Source organism: Taudactylus pleione, unplaced genomic scaffold, assembly GCF_031769625.1.
Source record: "Taudactylus pleione unplaced genomic scaffold, aTauple2 ptg000130l, whole genome shotgun sequence".
NCBI lineage: Eukaryota > Metazoa > Chordata > Amphibia > Anura > Myobatrachidae > Taudactylus > Taudactylus pleione.
The window spans coordinates 5,193,292-5,212,354 of NW_028284532.1; the positions used below are offsets into that span (position 1 = coordinate 5,193,292).

General features: G+C 43.7%; 1 protein-coding gene across 3 annotated transcripts in view; it reads right to left on the reverse strand.

Moving 5' to 3' along the window:
• BAZ2A (bromodomain adjacent to zinc finger domain 2A) overlaps window positions 1–19,063 on the reverse strand; it is a 145,523-nt gene that overhangs the window by 42,359 nt on the left and 84,101 nt on the right. For all 3 annotated transcript variants that reach the window (XM_088473112.1, XM_088473114.1, XM_088473113.1), the window contains exons 6-11: window positions 13,986–14,153; window positions 11,402–11,462; window positions 8,804–8,912; window positions 7,714–7,815; window positions 6,806–7,013; window positions 6,536–6,597 (exon numbers count right to left, since the gene is read on the reverse strand). In XM_088473112.1, coding sequence (XP_088329238.1) covers window positions 6,536–6,597; window positions 6,806–7,013; window positions 7,714–7,815; window positions 8,804–8,912; window positions 11,402–11,462; window positions 13,986–14,153 — 710 coding nt within the window. The remainder of the gene's footprint in view (window positions 1–6,535; window positions 6,598–6,805; window positions 7,014–7,713; window positions 7,816–8,803; window positions 8,913–11,401; window positions 11,463–13,985; window positions 14,154–19,063) is intronic.

Below are 19,063 nucleotides of genomic sequence, written 5' to 3' on the forward strand. Positions count from 1 at the left end.
GTGGTTACAGTGACATGGCTCAGAGCAGTGATTAGATATAGACTGTATGAGGTGTGGTTACAGTGACATGGCTCAGAGCAGTGATTAGATATAGACTGTATGAGGTGTGGTTACAGTGACATGGCTGAGAGCAGTGATTAGATATAGACTGTATGAGGTGTGGTTACAGTGACATGGCTCAGAGCAGTGATTAGATATAGACTGTATGAGGTGTGGTTACAGTGACATGGCTGAGAGCAGTGATTAGATATAGACTGTATGAGGTGTGGTTACAGTGACATGGCTCAGAGCAGTGATTAGATATAGACTGTATGAGGTGTGGTTACAGTGACATGGCGCAGAGCAGTGATTAGATATAGACTGTATGAGGTGTGGTTACAGTGACATGGCTCAGAGCAGTGATTAGATAGAGACTGTATGAGGTGTGGTTACAGTGATATGGCTGGCTCAGAGCAGTGATTAGATATTTAGACTATATGAGGTGTGGTTACAGTGACATGGCTCAGAGCAGTGATTAGATATAGACTGTATGAGGTGTGGTTACAGTGACATGGCTCAGAGCAGTGATTAGATATAGACTGTATGAGGTGTGGTTACAGTGATATGGCTGAGAGCAGTGATTAGATATAGACTGTATGAGGTGTGGTTACAGTGATATGGCTGGCTCAGAGCAGTGATTAGATATAGACTGTATGAGGGGTGGTTACAGTGACATGGCTGAGAGCAGTGATTAGATATAGACTGTATGAGGTGTGGTTACAGTGATATGGCTGAGAGCAGTGATTAGATATAGACTGTATGAGGTGTGGTTACAGTGATATGGCTGGCTCAGAGCAGTGATTAGATATAGACTGTATGAGGGGTGGTTACAGTGACATGGCTCAGAGCAGTGATTAGATATAGACTGTATGAGGTGTGGTTACAGTGATATGGCTGAGAGCAGTGATTAGATATAGACTGTATGAGGTGTGGTTACAGTGATATGGCTGGCTCAGAGCAGTGATTAGATATAGACTGTATGAGGTGTGGTTACAGTGATATGGCTCAGAGCAGTGATTAGATATAGACTGTATGAGGTGTGGTTACAGTGATATGGCTGAGAGCAGTGATTAGATATAGACTGTATGAGGGGTGGTTACAGTGATATGGCTGGCTCAGAGCAGTGATTAGATATAGACTGTATGAGGTGTGGTTACAGTGATATGGCTCAGAGCAGTGATTAGATATAGACTGTATGAGGTGTGGTTACAGTGATATGGCTGAGAGCAGTGATTAGATATAGACTGTATGAGGTGTGGTTACAGTGATATGGCTCAGAGCAGTGATTAGATATAGACTGTATGAGGTGTGGTTACAGTGACATGGCTGAGAGCAGTGATTAGATATAGACTGTATGAGGTGTGGTTACAGTGACATGGCTCAGAGCAGTGATTAGATATAGACTGTATGAGGTGTGGTTACAGTGACATGGCTGAGAGCAGTGATTAGATATAGACTGTATGAGGTGTGGTTACAGTGACATGGCTCAGAGCAGTGATTAGATATAGACTGTATGAGGTGTGGTTACAGTGACATGGCGCAGAGCAGTGATTAGATATAGACTGTATGAGGTGTGGTTACAGTGACATGGCTCAGAGCAGTGATTAGATAGAGACTGTATGAGGTGTGGTTACAGTGATATGGCTGGCTCAGAGCAGTGATTAGATATTTAGACTATATGAGGTGTGGTTACAGTGACATGGCTCAGAGCAGTGATTAGATATAGACTGTATGAGGTGTGGTTACAGTGACATGGCTCAGAGCAGTGATTAGATATAGACTGTATGAGGTGTGGTTACAGTGATATGGCTGAGAGCAGTGATTAGATATAGACTGTATGAGGTGTGGTTACAGTGATATGGCTGGCTCAGAGCAGTGATTAGATATAGACTGTATGAGGGGTGGTTACAGTGACATGGCTGAGAGCAGTGATTAGATATAGACTGTATGAGGTGTGGTTACAGTGATATGGCTGAGAGCAGTGATTAGATATAGACTGTATGAGGTGTGGTTACAGTGATATGGCTGGCTCAGAGCAGTGATTAGATATAGACTGTATGAGGGGTGGTTACAGTGACATGGCTCAGAGCAGTGATTAGATATAGACTGTATGAGGTGTGGTTACAGTGATATGGCTGAGAGCAGTGATTAGATATAGACTGTATGAGGTGTGGTTACAGTGATATGGCTGGCTCAGAGCAGTGATTAGATATAGACTGTATGAGGTGTGGTTACAGTGATATGGCTCAGAGCAGTGATTAGATATAGACTGTATGAGGTGTGGTTACAGTGATATGGCTGAGAGCAGTGATTAGATATAGACTGTATGAGGGGTGGTTACAGTGATATGGCTGGCTCAGAGCAGTGATTAGATATAGACTGTATGAGGTGTGGTTACAGTGATATGGCTCAGAGCAGTGATTAGATATAGACTGTATGAGGTGTGGTTACAGTGATATGGCTGAGAGCAGTGATTAGATATAGACTGTATGAGGTGTGGTTACAGTGATATGGCTCAGAGCAGTGATTAGATATAGACTGTATGAGGTGTGGTTACAGTGATATGGCTGGCTCAGAGCAGTGATTAGATATAGACTGTATGAGGTGTGGTTACAGTGATATGGCTCAGAGCAGTGATTAGATATAGACTGTATGAGGTGTGGTTACAGTGATATGGCTGAGAGCAGTGATTAGATATAGACTGTATGAGGGGTGGTTACAGTGATATGGCTGGCTCAGAGCAGTGATTAGATATAGACTGTATGAGGTGTGGTTACAGTGATATGGCTCAGAGCAGTGATTAGATATAGACTGTATGAGGTGTGGTTACAGTGATATGGCTGAGAGCAGTGATTAGATATAGACTGTATGAGGTGTGGTTACAGTGATATGGCTCAGAGCAGTGATTAGATATAGACTGTATGAGGTGTGGTTACAGTGATATGGCTGGCTCAGAGCAGTGATTAGATATAGACTGTATGAGGGGTGGTTACAGTGACATGGCTCAGAGCAGTGATTAGATATAGACTGTATGAGGTGTGGTTACAGTGATATGGCTGAGAGCAGTGATTAGATATAGACTGTATGAGGTGTGGTTACAGTGATATGGCTGGCTCAGAGCAGTGATTAGATATAGACTGTATGAGGTGTGGTTACAGTGATATGGCTCAGAGCAGTGATTAGATATAGACTGTATGAGGTGTGGTTACAGTGATATGGCTGAGAGCAGTGATTAGATATAGACTGTATGAGGGGTGGTTACAGTGATATGGCTGGCTCAGAGCAGTGATTAGATATAGACTGTATGAGGTGTGGTTACAGTGATATGGCTCAGAGCAGTGATTAGATATAGACTGTATGAGGTGTGGTTACAGTGATATGGCTGAGAGCAGTGATTAGATATAGACTGTATGAGGTGTGGTTACAGTGATATGGCTCAGAGCAGTGATTAGATATAGACTGTATGAGGTGTGGTTACAGTGATATGGCTGAGAGCAGTGATTAGATATAGACTGTATGAGGTGTGGTTACAGTGATATGGCTGGCTCAGAGCAGTGATTAGATATAGACTGTATGAGGTGTGGTTACAGTGATATGGCTCAGAGCAGTGATTAGATATAGACTGTATGAGGTGTGGTTACAGTGATATGGCTGAGAGCAGTGATTAGATATAGACTGTATGAGGGGTGGTTACAGTGATATGGCTGGCTCAGAGCAGTGATTAGATATAGACTGTATGAGGTGTGGTTACAGTGATATGGCTCAGAGCAGTGATTAGATATAGACTGTATGAGGTGTGGTTACAGTGATATGGCTGAGAGCAGTGATTAGATATAGACTGTATGAGGTGTGGTTACAGTGATATGGCTCAGAGCAGTGATTAGATATAGACTGTATGAGGTGTGGTTACAGTGATATGGCTGGCTCAGAGCAGTGATTAGATATAGACTGTATGAGGTGTGGTTACAGTGATATGGCTCAGAGCAGTGATTAGATATAGACTGTATGAGGTGTGGTTACAGTGATATGGCTGAGAGCAGTGATTAGATATAGACTGTATGAGGGGTGGTTACAGTGATATGGCTGGCTCAGAGCAGTGATTAGATATAGACTGTATGAGGTGTGGTTACAGTGATATGGCTCAGAGCAGTGATTAGATATAGACTGTATGAGGTGTGGTTACAGTGATATGGCTGAGAGCAGTGATTAGATATAGACTGTATGAGGTGTGGTTACAGTGATATGGCTCAGAGCAGTGATTAGATATAGACTGTATGAGGTGTGGTTACAGTGATATGGCTGGCTCAGAGCAGTGATTAGATATAGACTGTATGAGGGGTGGTTACAGTGACATGGCTCAGAGCAGTGATTAGATATAGACTGTATGAGGTGTGGTTACAGTGATATGGCTGAGAGCAGTGATTAGATATAGACTGTATGAGGTGTGGTTACAGTGATATGGCTGGCTCAGAGCAGTGATTAGATATAGACTGTATGAGGTGTGGTTACAGTGATATGGCTCAGAGCAGTGATTAGATATAGACTGTATGAGGTGTGGTTACAGTGATATGGCTCAGAGCAGTGATTAGATATAGACTGTATGAGGTGTGGTTACAGTGATATGGCTCAGAGCAGTGATTAGATATAGACTGTATGAGGTGTGGTTACAGTGATATGGCTGAGAGCAGTGATTAGATATAGACTGTATGAGGTGTGGTTACAGTGATATGGCTCAGAGCAGTGATTAGATATAGACTGTATGAGGTGTGGTTACAGTGATATGGCTGAGAGCAGTGATTAGATATAGACTGTATGAGGTGTGGTTACAGTGATATGGCTGGCTCAGAGCAGTGATTAGATATAGACTGTATGAGGTGTGGTTACAGTGATATGGCTCAGAGCAGTGATTAGATATAGACTGTATGAGGTGTGGTTACAGTGATATGGCTGAGAGCAGTGATTAGATATAGACTGTATGAGGGGTGGTTACAGTGATATGGCTGGCTCAGAGCAGTGATTAGATATAGACTGTATGAGGTGTGGTTACAGTGATATGGCTCAGAGCAGTGATTAGATATAGACTGTATGAGGTGTGGTTACAGTGATATGGCTGAGAGCAGTGATTAGATATAGACTGTATGAGGTGTGGTTACAGTGATATGGCTCAGAGCAGTGATTAGATATAGACTGTATGAGGTGTGGTTACAGTGATATGGCTGGCTCAGAGCAGTGATTAGATATAGACTGTATGAGGTGTGGTTACAGTGATATGGCTCAGAGCAGTGATTAGATATAGACTGTATGAGGTGTGGTTACAGTGATATGGCTGAGAGCAGTGATTAGATATAGACTGTATGAGGGGTGGTTACAGTGATATGGCTGGCTCAGAGCAGTGATTAGATATAGACTGTATGAGGTGTGGTTACAGTGATATGGCTGGCTCAGAGCAGTGATTAGATATAGACTGTATGAGGTGTGGTTACAGTGATATGGCTGAGAGCAGTGATTAGATATAGACTGTATGAGGTGTGGTTACAGTGATATGGCTCAGAGCAGTGATTAGATATAGACTGTATGAGGTGTGGTTACAGTGATATGGCTGGCTCAGAGCAGTGATTAGATATAGACTGTATGAGGGGTGGTTACAGTGACATGGCTCAGAGCAGTGATTAGATATAGACTGTATGAGGTGTGGTTACAGTGATATGGCTGAGAGCAGTGATTAGATATAGACTGTATGAGGTGTGGTTACAGTGATATGGCTGGCTCAGAGCAGTGATTAGATATAGACTGTATGAGGTGTGGTTACAGTGATATGGCTCAGAGCAGTGATTAGATATAGACTGTATGAGGTGTGGTTACAGTGATATGGCTGAGAGCAGTGATTAGATATAGACTGTATGAGGTGTGGTTACAGTGATATGGCTCAGAGCAGTGATTAGATATAGACTGTATGAGGTGTGGTTACAGTGATATGGCTCAGAGCAGTGATTAGATATAGACTGTATGAGGTGTGGTTACAGTGATATGGCTGGCTCAGAGCAGTGATTAGATATAGACTGTATGAGGGGTGGTTACAGTGACATGGCTCAGAGCAGTGATTAGATATAGACTGTATGAGGTGTGGTTACAGTGATATGGCTGAGAGCAGTGATTAGATATAGACTGTATGAGGTGTGGTTACAGTGATATGGCTGGCTCAGAGCAGTGATTAGATATAGACCGTATGAGGTGTGGTTACAGTGATATGGCTCAGAGCAGTGATTAGATATAGACTGTATGAGGTGTGGTTACAGTGATATGGCTGAGAGCAGTGATTAGATATAGACTGTATGAGGTGTGGTTACAGTGATATGGCTCAGAGCAGTGATTAGATATAGACTGTATGAGGTGTGGTTACAGTGATATGGCTCAGAGCAGTGATTAGATATAGACTGTATGAGGTGTGGTTACAGTGATATGGCTGGCTCAGAGCAGTGATTAGATATGCACTAACCTTCCTTCTCATTTTCTTCCGTAGCTTACTCAGCTGCACTTTTTCTACGTCACTGAGAATATCTAAACAGAAGAGACCAAAAACCCATCACACCGTACGCTCATTAGGACAGGCGCACACATTTATAGATTTTAAATCACAGTATAAACATAAGCAAATAGGATGTATTATGGCATATAAGTGGTTACAAAAGTCATCAATTACTAAAGCATGAAGATGATAGCTAGGAAACATTAAATACTATAATACTACTCCATGGACTCTCCATACCTTGGTTTTCCAACTTCCTCAAGAGTTTAGCATCTGGTTTGCTTAGCAGGTCAATCATCTTCACTTTCGGAGGTCGACCCCTCCCACGTTTGACCTTATTTTCTTTTGCTTTAGCTTTCTCCATATTACGGGGACGCCCCCTCTTCCCTGTAATGGCCATAATACGGGAGGGGATTTCCTCGCAGTTCAGTAGCACCCACTGCAGACCCTGGAGAAGAGATTGCAGCAATAGCATTTACATAAAACATTGTCTGAAGATGAAAAACTTATTCATGCTTATAACTTTGAATAAGTTGCTTAGTCTTTATTTCTTATCGTGGTATACGGAAACTTCTCAGCAAATACAAAGAAAAAGGCAAATAAAAGGTAAAATCGAAGATGTACAACACTCAGGAAGAATTTTCGTGGTTCGACGTTTAAAGGAGAAAGGTCCCTGGCTCAACATTATGAATCATCAGCAAGAAAACATTTTTGGACATTGATATTTAATTCTGAGTGAAATTGGATTTATTAGTGATGTCTATCTATGTTTTTTGATAGCACAAGCTGTCAGAATTGCCTTGACATGCATGATACACTATAGGTTATTGGATATGACCCTATATGGAAGAACGCAAATGGAAGAATAGTGGAGGATTTGTGTGATGTGCCCAGCATAGTGATTGGTAGAACACAGAATGTCTTTCTGTGATTACCAATAGCTGAATGGAGGGTGCAGTTAGCGGTCATGACGTGTTATTAAGCTAGTTATGGTGAAAATAGCGAGTGATACAGCTTACATAGAACAGGAGTTACTAAAATGTTACCGACCAAATAAATGCAACAGATATTAACTATTCAATACAAGGCCTAAACTGTAGTAAGAAAATAAGCACAAATAGTAAGAAACCAGAAAATAAAAAGCTCACATCTGGAGTGTGTCGTTCTTCATAAAAGTCTCCAACAGGCATCCTGGGGCTGAAACTGAAGTGTTCTCTTCGGACGTAGGGACCAGAGTTTTTAGAAAGATACTAATCAGAGGAAAATGAGAGAGAATAATAATACTAAAAAAACATACAGTATAATAATACATGACAGCTGGTACATGGCATTACCAGAACCATGCTTTATATAGTTACTAATAATGGGGCTTATGCGTATTCGTACTGCGCATGCTCAGGAGACTAGAGTATACAATGGGGTAACCACGTTCTTACACAGCCTATGTGTGACTGTCCCATTACCGCCTGCCCAGGGGAGTAATTAGGTGGTAACATGACGTGCACAAACAGGACAAATTTATCAAGGGTGTTGAGGAAATGAGGGCTGTGCAGAGCTGCACTTATGTGAAGTTATGGCTGCATTCAGCTGGACCTCTTACACCAGGGACAGGGCTGTTACCAGTGCGCACTGATCAGATAAATGTATGAATAGAGATGGGGCCGTTGCCCATCGGTGAATATACTCATTTAGTTCCATGCCTATAATACGGCTGTAATTACAGCCAACCCTACGTCAGCCCTAATGAACTCTAATGACACAATATGGTGGTCAAAGACTATTGTCAACTTTTAACTCATTATTGAAAATAAACTCCTTAATATTGGTTAGAATTAGCAATCATGCTACAACACAACTTAATGGTGCTGCTATACACATTTGGACAACTTTCATATGAGTTTTCACCTGTACCCCACCCCCTCACATGCAGCAACTGATAGGACAGAAGAGTGACACTGAACAGGTGAATGAAGTGGACTAGATGTTCTCCTGCTCGGTGAGATCACAGGGCCTATCTGCTCCCAGGTAATCCACATGGTAATGAACATCAAAATGAGGCGGTTGTAGAAAAAGAGGACGTCTCCTATAAAATCTCTCCTCCCACAATAAAACCAACTATTGCCCTCTTAGTCTATTAGAGCAAAATGTAAAATGTGGAACTTCATCATCAAGTCATGTACGTTAGATAATATGTTTGTATCAAAACATCAGCACAAAGTTCAGACACTGCTGAATTACCTTGATGACCTCCGGGAACTGTTTCATTCTTTTCCCACAAGGAGCGTAGTACCAGGTCTCCCCTTGCCAGCGGTGGTTACCTTTCCTTATCCGTACTTCTCGTTTCCAGCTATATTAAGGAAGCCCCAAATACAAGGTACATATTACGTAATCCTTAAATCACACTAATTCACAACATTACCATAATAGAACAGTTTGGGGGGTATTCAATTAGCCGTGGGGTTTACCCTGCAACTAATTGCTGGCCAAAATCCCCACTACATGAGGAAAGGCTATTCAATTAAATAGCCCATCTCCCACGACAAAAAAATAAATAAAAATCGGAGCTCTCGCATGGAACACACTGATTCCGCGTAAACTGAGGAATGAAGGCGTATTTACCTCACACGCAAGCCCGATTTGGTGTTTTTCCCGCTGACTTTACCTCGCAGCTCATCCACTTGAGGGGACTAACATGCGGGGCTAATTGAATACCACCCTTTGTGTTGAATACAATAACTACAGTTATTAACTAAAATTATTCTGCCATGCAAATAAAACCTATCGCTAGAATAAAGGTTAGATGCTTTACAGATTGACAATACAAAAAGTTAGTATAGGAAACCCTTCCCATTCTATCAAGAAGGGGACAGGAACAGGGAGAAATAATAATGCCTATCTTTCTGCAGACTGATCAGGACTGTCAGTTCATCAGGTTCACCAGTACCTGCCAATAGAAGGTACTTTGATAAAGTAGGTTAGACTGAAGGTGGTAGCATAAGTCAAATCGAAAGACCGGCAGATTAATTTGGTGTTCCTGGACCACCACAAGTTCATCATATACATCCCCCAAAAGTAAGCAACCTGCAGTCCCTCTACAACCCTAGACAGGTATGCATACTGCACCAAACATCTTGGTCAGTGAAAGCCAGATTAGCAGTGTAAAGGCCTTGTAGGACTCTAAAGGCACACATCCACTTACAGACATCAAAACGACTGCACGATTACTACATTGTAATAGTGCAGTCGTTTATCAGTCTGCGCTGTGCCTACACTGAACGTTGAGTCGTTCAGAGTAGGCTCATCAATCATCCCCTACCATGCTCAACCTGACGTTATCGTCAGGTTGTACAGCATTTTCGGGCGATGATTGATGTCGGAAACAACCAGCGGGAGCGCGCGCCGCTGGTCGTTTCCGACATAAAAGTGCACGATTAATGAGCGATTGCATGATTACGATGTAGTAATCGTGCAATCACTCAGTATTCTCGCTAAGTGGATGTGTGCCTTAAAACGTGTCAAGGATATCTAGCTATACCTCTGCTCCCACTAATTACTAATTGTAGCTGTTCTACAGAACAGTGGAAACTTTGAATCATCATTGCCTTTATTGGGAGAATATAATATAAAGAGTCTCTATTCATCAGCACTGGTGTTTACCATCAACACGGATCGGGGAACGTCCTACACTGAAAGAGTAACGATACCGGAGGGACATCTTGTTCTGTATAAGCATGTTTACTCCAATTCAGCCTCCTGAACATTTTATTATTCTGTTCAACTTTTCCACTCTAATCAGTGATACATTAGACTATTATGCTTTAATCTGAATCTTCAAATCATTTGTTAAATAGGACTGTGTTGTACAGTCTGCTCCATATCTATTTTGGCTGTTAAAATTAAAATATTGTGCTACAATATATCAACCTGACTGTCCTGTGTACTAAGTTTGGAACAGCAGAATCTATAATAAACTGGTAAGGGACAGGAAGAATGGGAGGAGAGAAGTTCTCTTACAGTTCTTCTGCTAGGGACCTGCTCCCACAGGGTGCCCCCTAAAATACCATTTGTATTGTGGATTTGTGTAACACAACCTTTATTCTATCACTCATTACATTCTGATTCCTACTATTACAGGGGAAAAAAACTAAACACTTAAGGTGCATACACACATGACGATTTTTATTAAAGGAAGGAACAATATTCGTTCAAAAAAAAAAATCGCTCATTACACTTCAAAAATCGTTCACTTTTTCAAGGGAAAATCTGACAGAAAATCTGAAAGAAAATCGTTGGTTACAAAATCGTTACGTGTGTAGGCACCATTACATATTAATCTGTTACAAGTTACACACAGGAAGAAATAAAACATAGTATATAAATACCAAAGATAGATCAATGGATAGAATAGTAAATCGTATGAGTTAAATCGCTTTCTCCCAATGAAAACATTTTTTTAAGCAAAAAACAAAAAAACAGTTCTATATACTTAGAATAAAACCTTGCTCACTATATACTTAGAATAAAACCTTGTTCACTATATACTTAGAATAAAACCTTGTTCACTATATATTTAGAATAAAACCTATGGCTTAAATTCACCATTTGCAAAATGTATCGAGCATCCACTCATGCGTACTTGGGAACCTTGGCACATATGAATGTGTGTGTTCAGAAACACAGTGGCAGTTAGAATGAGAAGTTTAAAATGAGTTCTCTATACAAACATCATGGGCATGAAGGCCTCTATCACAGCAGTATTAATTCATACAGCTAGTTATTTTGCAGCAAAGGTAGCAGAGAAAGAGTGGTGTAAAACAAAACAGCAATGTGACGTACCCGTGCAGGAGGGGGTGACGCACCTCTTCTGGAGTTGCTACTCTCCTCCGGCCAGGACCGCCTGAAGAAAGAAAGAAGGCTGTGTCATTTCTTTGTGACTTGTCATTAAAAAGTTCACGTAGTGCAAGACTAGCAGGGGTGGATGATCGTGGTCTTACGAAGGTTTACTATGCATTTTTCTTTCATAAATTTATTAAACTAAATAAAAATATTCAATTTAGAAGCACACTGATTGTACAGAGAAACTCATCTACACCGAAAACCCTGGAGACTCCCAACTCTATACACATTACATCAGTAAATATTACATACAGCGCTATAGAAAAAGACAGGTTTTCAGTTTCGGGTCCTGAGAATAGGATGTAGTTAGCATAGTGGCGGACGGGATGTGGCCGGTCTAAATTCAGACGTCGCAAGCCCGACACGGGACTTAAGGTAGGCGTCAAAATACCGACGCCTATCTTAAGTCCGCTGCCGGAATCTAGACAGATGCCACCCCGAAAGAGGTAAGCCTTAGCTGTTAGCCGCTGGGTGGAGGGAATGTAAGGTTTAGATAGCATAGCTGGGTTAGGTTTCGGGATGCCGATGTCAGTATTTTGACAGGAGGCATCGGACTGCCAGTATTTCATATCAATTCCCTGAGAACACACAGACAGCTGAGATACTGACAATTCACCTGTTTACTTGTGAAGAGACTACAAAGCCTGATAAGACTGTCAATAATAAAACAGCAGTAGAGTCAAGAATTGTGAAAATTGCTGGAGAGCTCAGAAAGGAGTTACAACGTCTGGCACTAACTGCACTGGAGATTATTGCACCCCGCTGCCCGCCCAAAAAGTAAACAAGTCCCAATGGTGTAACTACAAGAGCAGCGTGCTTAGGGCAGAGTTTCCCAAGCTCTGCCACTAAAGTCCTGATTTTTTACTGAGATACTAATTAAGTCACCTCCACCATTACAGTCCAGGTTTTAAGGCTATCAAGCATGGATAACCTAAACACCTGGACTGTAATGGCAGAGTTTGGGGACCTCTGGCTTAGGGAATTGAATACTCAAACACAATGTTTAATCAGACAGAAGATTATGGTTATTGAGGTCTCTGGGCCTGATTCAGAAAACGTGTGTTCGCAAAATTGCGAGTGCCTGCTAATTTGAGTGACAGAATGAGGCGTTTGTGGGTGGTAACAGGGGAAGGTGCTTGAAAACGGGGAGTGGAGATCCGAACGCAGGCGTGGCAAACGGTCAAAACGGGCGTTTTAAGGGTGTGCATAATTAACAAAGCAGCGTCATCGATCACGTCACTTGGTTGTTTCTTAGCCTGAACTGTTCGCATGATTGCGGTAGGAAAATCCAACCACAAGCACTGTGAGCAGTTCAGATGCCTTTCGATGTACTCGATTAATCAAATAAATAGCGGAGATGACGTATGATGCGAGCGGCCAGGGGGCGTCTTTACAAAATAGCGAGTGCATATTTCGTTCGCTCGCTCAGACATAGAGGCGTCAACAGACCGCAAAGAGCGAGCGCTCAATTTAAATAGCCGGCCCCTTTTTCTGAACGAGCGAGCGCAAATAGCGTCCGGCCCTGAATCAGGCCCTCTATACGATCAGTGCTGCCAGACGCTTATTTGATCCTTGAATTATTTTTTATATAATATATATCTTTTTATGTCTCATTCTCATCAAATCCCTAATCGTCTTGTATACCTAAGCACCATACAGTGCTTTATGTCGGTATTTAGATTGCTATTAATAAAATACCCTGCTTAGAAATAGTTTGTAGTAATTGTGATATTATCACCCAGATTATTATTTTAGGAAGTATTGATTAGAATTAGCTGAAATTATACAATTTATCAATCTCATACTCCATATAATATTATATATATATATATATATATATATATATATATATATATATACACACATACATACACATTTTTTTTTTTTCTATTTAAATTGCACTTGTACGATAATAATCAAACATGATAATGATCAAAGAATGAGTAATCCGGTTCCAGTGCACCAAGATGCACATTTTAGCGGGATCTCCATTTGCAGACAATGACACATAGGGTGAGATGTTTCAAACCTTATAGAGAGATAAAGTGAAGAAGTTGCCCATTACGAGATATTACATAGGTTGGTGTTCCTGATTTCCTGAAGATGGAGATCCCGCTATATGCAAATGATTTACTTCAATGGTATTGGAGGACAAAGACCGCGCTGTGCATTGACCCCTGTACCCAATGCAAGCCTATACTACAGAACATTACAGAAGAAGGAATAGTAACACCTTGTACAGTAGTAAATAAAATAAGTATGGGTCGCCGCCACCCTTCCATTAAGCTTCCTAGCTCTGTCTTAATATCACACTCAGCCACAGAGACTCTCTCAATCCCAAGACACCATTCATCAATGAATCACTAATTACATGAAGCACACTGAGCTGTAAACACATTTCTATGACAATCAGCGATAAGTTAACCCTCAGCCAGATAGGAGCCCATTAGGCACACACAGTTTCCTATGGTTCCATTAACATTTTCACGTTTAGGTTTAGTTACATGACTGGCTATAATTTTACCCTTTACTTCACCAGGTTCCAGTTCTTCCTCCTCCGGTTCAGGGGCAACACTGGGCACCGGGGTTACGTTTTCAGTGTACACTTCAGCAGACAAGTTGCTCTCCAATGTAATACTGGGTTCCTCTGCTGGACTTTCCTCTGGGCTTTCGTCCACCTCAGAGAGATTATCTGTAAACATGATCAGACACAACGCACTGTAAGAAACCTTTACAGTACAGCGACACATGCATCATCATGGGAATATAGTGGTGATAGGCCATACATTAGAAGATTTGGGTCTACATAGGCCAGTTTCAAAGAAAATTTTAGTTATGGTAAAACTTACCTTTGTTAACTCTTTTTCTTCGAGGTCCATAGGGTCCACAGGGAGACCTTGGGGTGTAGGTGGTGGTTGAGGACCGGGCACCCTGCAGTTAAAGCTTTCAGCTCCCAGGATGCATTGATCCATCCCCCTATATCCAACCCCCGAGCCAGATGCACCTCAGTTTGTAACAAGCCAAAGGCCGGAGGAGAAGAGAGGAAGAAGACTGGTACACTCAAGTATGAAACTCTCACATAGAAGGAGAAGGGAAACCGGTGACCAGAAACATAGCTCATGTGAAGCCAGGTGCATCAGGACGGGTGCCCTCTGGACCCTATGGACTTTGAAAAAAGAGTTAACAAAGGCAAGTTTTAACCAGAACTCATTTTCTTTTTCAGGGTCCATAGGGCTCCACAGGGAGACCTTTGGGATGTCCCAAAGCAGTTATTCAAGGGTGGGGACGTTCCTGCGCTGAGAGGAGAATCCGGCGTACAAATGAGCATCCCGAGAGGCAACGTATCGCAGGCATAGAACCTCAAAAAGGTATGGACAGAGGACCACGTGGCCGCCTTACGAAGCTGTTCAGCTGAGGCGTCACGGCAAGCTGCCCACGACGGACCCACAGAGCAAGTAGAATGAGCAGTAACAGTAGCCGATACAGGAAGGCCTGCCTGCGTGTAAGCCTGTGAGATAGTCATGCAAAGCCATCTAGCCAATTTCTGTTAGTTGGCTGGCCATCCCATCTTGTGAAATCCATAGAGTACAAATAAGGAGTCTGATCTCCGAAGAGAACTGGTACGGTCCACGTAGATCCTGAGGGCACGGATCACGTGCAGGAGGCCTCACCTGCCGATAGGTCTGGTGATTGAAAGGCCGGGACTAGAATTTCCTCATTAATGTGGAAACGAGTAACAACTTTTGGAAGGAAACTAGGGCGAGCTTGAAGCACAGTCCTGTCCTGATGGAATATCAGAAATGGGGAGCGACAGGAGAGCGTCCCTAAGTCTGACACCCTGCTGGCGGATACCATAGCCAGAAGAAAAAGTCCTCGCTGTGAGCCACTTGAGTTCCACAGATTCCAGGGGTTCAAACGGAGGACCCAGGAGGGCACGGAGAACTGACAAATCCCATGGAGCCACTGGAGGAACAAAGGGAGGTTATATACGGAGGACACTCTGGAGGAGTGTGTGGACCTCCGGTAGTGGAGCAAGTCTACGCTGGAACCAAATGGATAGAGCCGAGCCATGCACTTTCAGCGAGGCAAGGCAGAGTCCAAGGTCCAATCCAGCTTGAAGAAAGGCCAGGGCTCTGGAAATCCTAAACACTTGAGGGTCGTAGCTTCGGGTACGAAACCACTGGAAATATGTATGCCACACTCTGTGGTAGATCAGATCAGAGGCTGGCTTACGTGCTATGAGCATAGTCAGGGCCGCAGAGCTAGAGAATCCTTTGGACCTCAGGAGGGATTTCTCAAGTGCCACGCCGTCAGAGACAGACGACCGAGGTCCGGGTAAAGGCAAGGACCCTGAGACAACAAGTCCAGACGTTGAGGCAGCAGGAACGGAGTGTCAATGGAGAGAATCCAAAGATATGAGTACCAATGACGTATGGGCCAAGCTAGAGCCACCAGCAGGACAGTGCCTCAGTCTTGTTTGAGCTTCCGAAGAACTCGAGGGAGAAGGGAGACTGGAGGGAATAGGTATGCTAACTGGAAAGTCCACTTCACTGACAATGCGTCTACGAAGGTTACCTCAGCATGTCTTGTTCTGGACCCGTACACTGGTAATTTGTGATCGTGTCTGGAGGCCATGAGGTCCACCTTTGGTAGGCCCCATCTGTTCACTAGGAGTTGAAAAACCTCTGGGTGAAGAGAACAGTCCCCGGTTTGCACGTCGTGACAGCTGAGGAAGTCGGCTTCCCAATTGAGGGCCCTGTAGACAGCTCAAAGTTCCAATAAGTTGATTGGCAGGGTTCATTCGACAAATGTCCAACGGCCCTAGAAGGAGTGCTGACAGGTCATTGCTCCCCAGCCCCGGAGACTAGCGTCCCGGAGACTAGCGCACCAAGATAGGGACAGACGAACCTCTGTAGCAAGCACCATCGTCTAAGCTCTGATCCGATTGGGCAACCCGTTCCACCTGGAGAGCAGTTGCCTTTGCAAAGGCCTGGAGTGGAACTGAGCATACTCCACCATGTCGAAGGTGGATACCATGGATCCCAGAACCGGCATTGTTGAGTGGACTGACACTCGGTGACTGTGGAAAAATCTGCACATTCGTAGTTGAAGTGTGGAGATCTTGTCCGAGGTCAGAAAGATTCTCTGATCCTGAGAATCTAGCAGTGCTCCCAGATGAACCATTCTTTGTGAAGGATTCAGAGAAAACTCTTTCCAGTTGATTAACCATCCATGCTTTTGAAGGAAAACGATGGTTAGCTGCAGATGACGTTGAAGCACCTTTTGGGATCCTAAGAGCAGGAGGTTGTCCAGATATGGTAGCAGTCGGACACCCTGACCATGCAGGTGGGCCGACCTGATAGCCATAATTTTGGTAAATACCCGTGGAGATGTGGATAGTCCAAAGGGCAGAGCCTGAAATTGGAAGTGTTGCTGTAGTATAGCAAAACGGATATCGCTGCTGAGACGGCTCTATAGGTACATGTAGGTAAGCGTCCTGAATATCCAGAGATACCATAAAGTCCCCAGGCTCCATAGCTAGGATGATAGAGTGTAAAGTTTCCATCCTAAACCTGGGTACCCTGAGGGATTTGAAGTTGAGGATAGGCCGATGAGACCCATTCGGCCTGAACCAGAAAAAGTAGAATAATAACCGGTCCCTCGCTGAGATAGTAGGACTGGCACAATTACCCCTGCTTGCAGCCAGGACTGTATGACTTTCTGGATTTGCAGGGCCTTGTTTGGGTCTGAAAGAGGGCCTGTGTAGAAAAATTGGTGGGGTGGCCGTCTTAGAAATGAGAGGGCGTACCTGTGAGAGACCACTTCTTTTAGCCAAGCGTCCGTGGTGGTTTGACACCAGCACTAGCCAAACTGAACAAGTTGGCCTCCTACTCTGGGGACCACCAGGGGGAGGCCCGTCCCGGCAGGCTGCGGGCTTGTCCTCGGATTTTGAAGCAGGGTGTCTGGTGGTCCAGGCCTGCTTGGTCCTGGGCTTGGCGGCCCTAGTGGAAGCCGACTGCCTACGAAAGGACAGACCTTTAGGCTTTCCTTGAGGACGAAAGGACCTAAAAGATGTAATCCGAGGCTTTGTAGTAGCAGTTGCTGAACGCAGAAATGCAGTTTTTGATGCCGCCAATGTGGTTACAATCGTGTCAAGGTCTGGGCCAAACAAGATCTCCCCGTAGTAGGGCAATACTTCTAAGCCATTCTTAGAATCCGCACTGGCCTTCCAAGCGTAGCCACAGGGTACGGCGGGCAGACCCCACCATGACTGAGACTCTAGAGGTTAGGAGAATGGCATCCAATGTCGCTTTTACAATATAGGAAGTTGCATCTCGTATATGAGCTATGAAAGACATCTGATCCTAGATGCGTCTGAGGGAAGAGGGTCTTCAAGTGCGTTAGCCCAGCTCTCTATTGCTTTAGCCACCCATGCAATAGCCATGGTCTGAAGCCACTTTGTCATTTAAACAGAGGGTACTTGGATTTAGGGGCTGGTTCGACATCTTCTATTAGTAAGATGGATCTAACAGCTCGCAACAAAGTATGAATATTAATTTTTGACTGACTCTTTCTCCCCCGGAGGGGAGTCAGTGTTAGAGAGATCAGCATCTTCTGCCTCCTCAGATGACACCTCAGACTGAGCTGCGTGGACTGTGAGGATAACACAGGACGCTTAGACGCTTTACTGGGTAGGGGCAACATAGTTTGAAAGGCTGTAGAGGTAGCCACCAGACTCTGTACTGAGCTACAGAGTACGTCTACCCACTTGGAGGGAGCACAGGAGGTACCTGTGTAGCCTGAACCTGTTGTGGCAACCCCAGAGGGGAAATTACAACCTGTTGTGGCAACCCAATTGGGGGAATTACAGCCGGTACCTCTAGGCGGTCTGCAATAGTAGTCCGCACCTGAGAAAAAAAAGCCCAAGGGGGCTCTTCTGCAGGAGCTGGGGGGTCTGATTGAGCTGGTGGAGTATAACAGCTAGCACATAACCCATCTGGTATCAAATCTACCTCACTTAAGCCTGCAGCACATAATTTGCATGATAGCAGTATGGGGGCAGATGCTTGCTTGCTACTCTTGCCCTTGCTAGACATAGCTGCAGAGTAGTATAGCACACAATATGGCACTGGGTATTATGCAACCACTAGGTAGGAATGCAATATACAGACCCTGTCTTATGCTTGGGCAAGCTGCAGGAGCACACAGCACAAATATGGCACAGTGCAGTAACCAACTGTATGTGACAACTCTCACAAATACAAGAGATGTGAGGCACAGGGAAACCATGAATACACCTGTATGTTAGGGCAAAGTAAGGAAAAAATGGAAAGATAAATGCTAACAGTATAGAGAAATATACAGACAGGCAGCACTAGCAAAAGTCAGATACAATGCAGAAATACAATTTAACTGCAGAATGTACAATCAACTACACAGATTCTGTGGTTAGAGACTAATCATCTGGTAGGCTATAGCGCTACTTAACCTAATCCAGGGTGAGGTATGTAGGGGGACCAGACCCAGCATTTCCCTGAGAGAGCTGTGGCTGAGCCTGGAGAAAATGGCCGCAGGAGACCGCTGAGGGGACGTGGTCAGAGG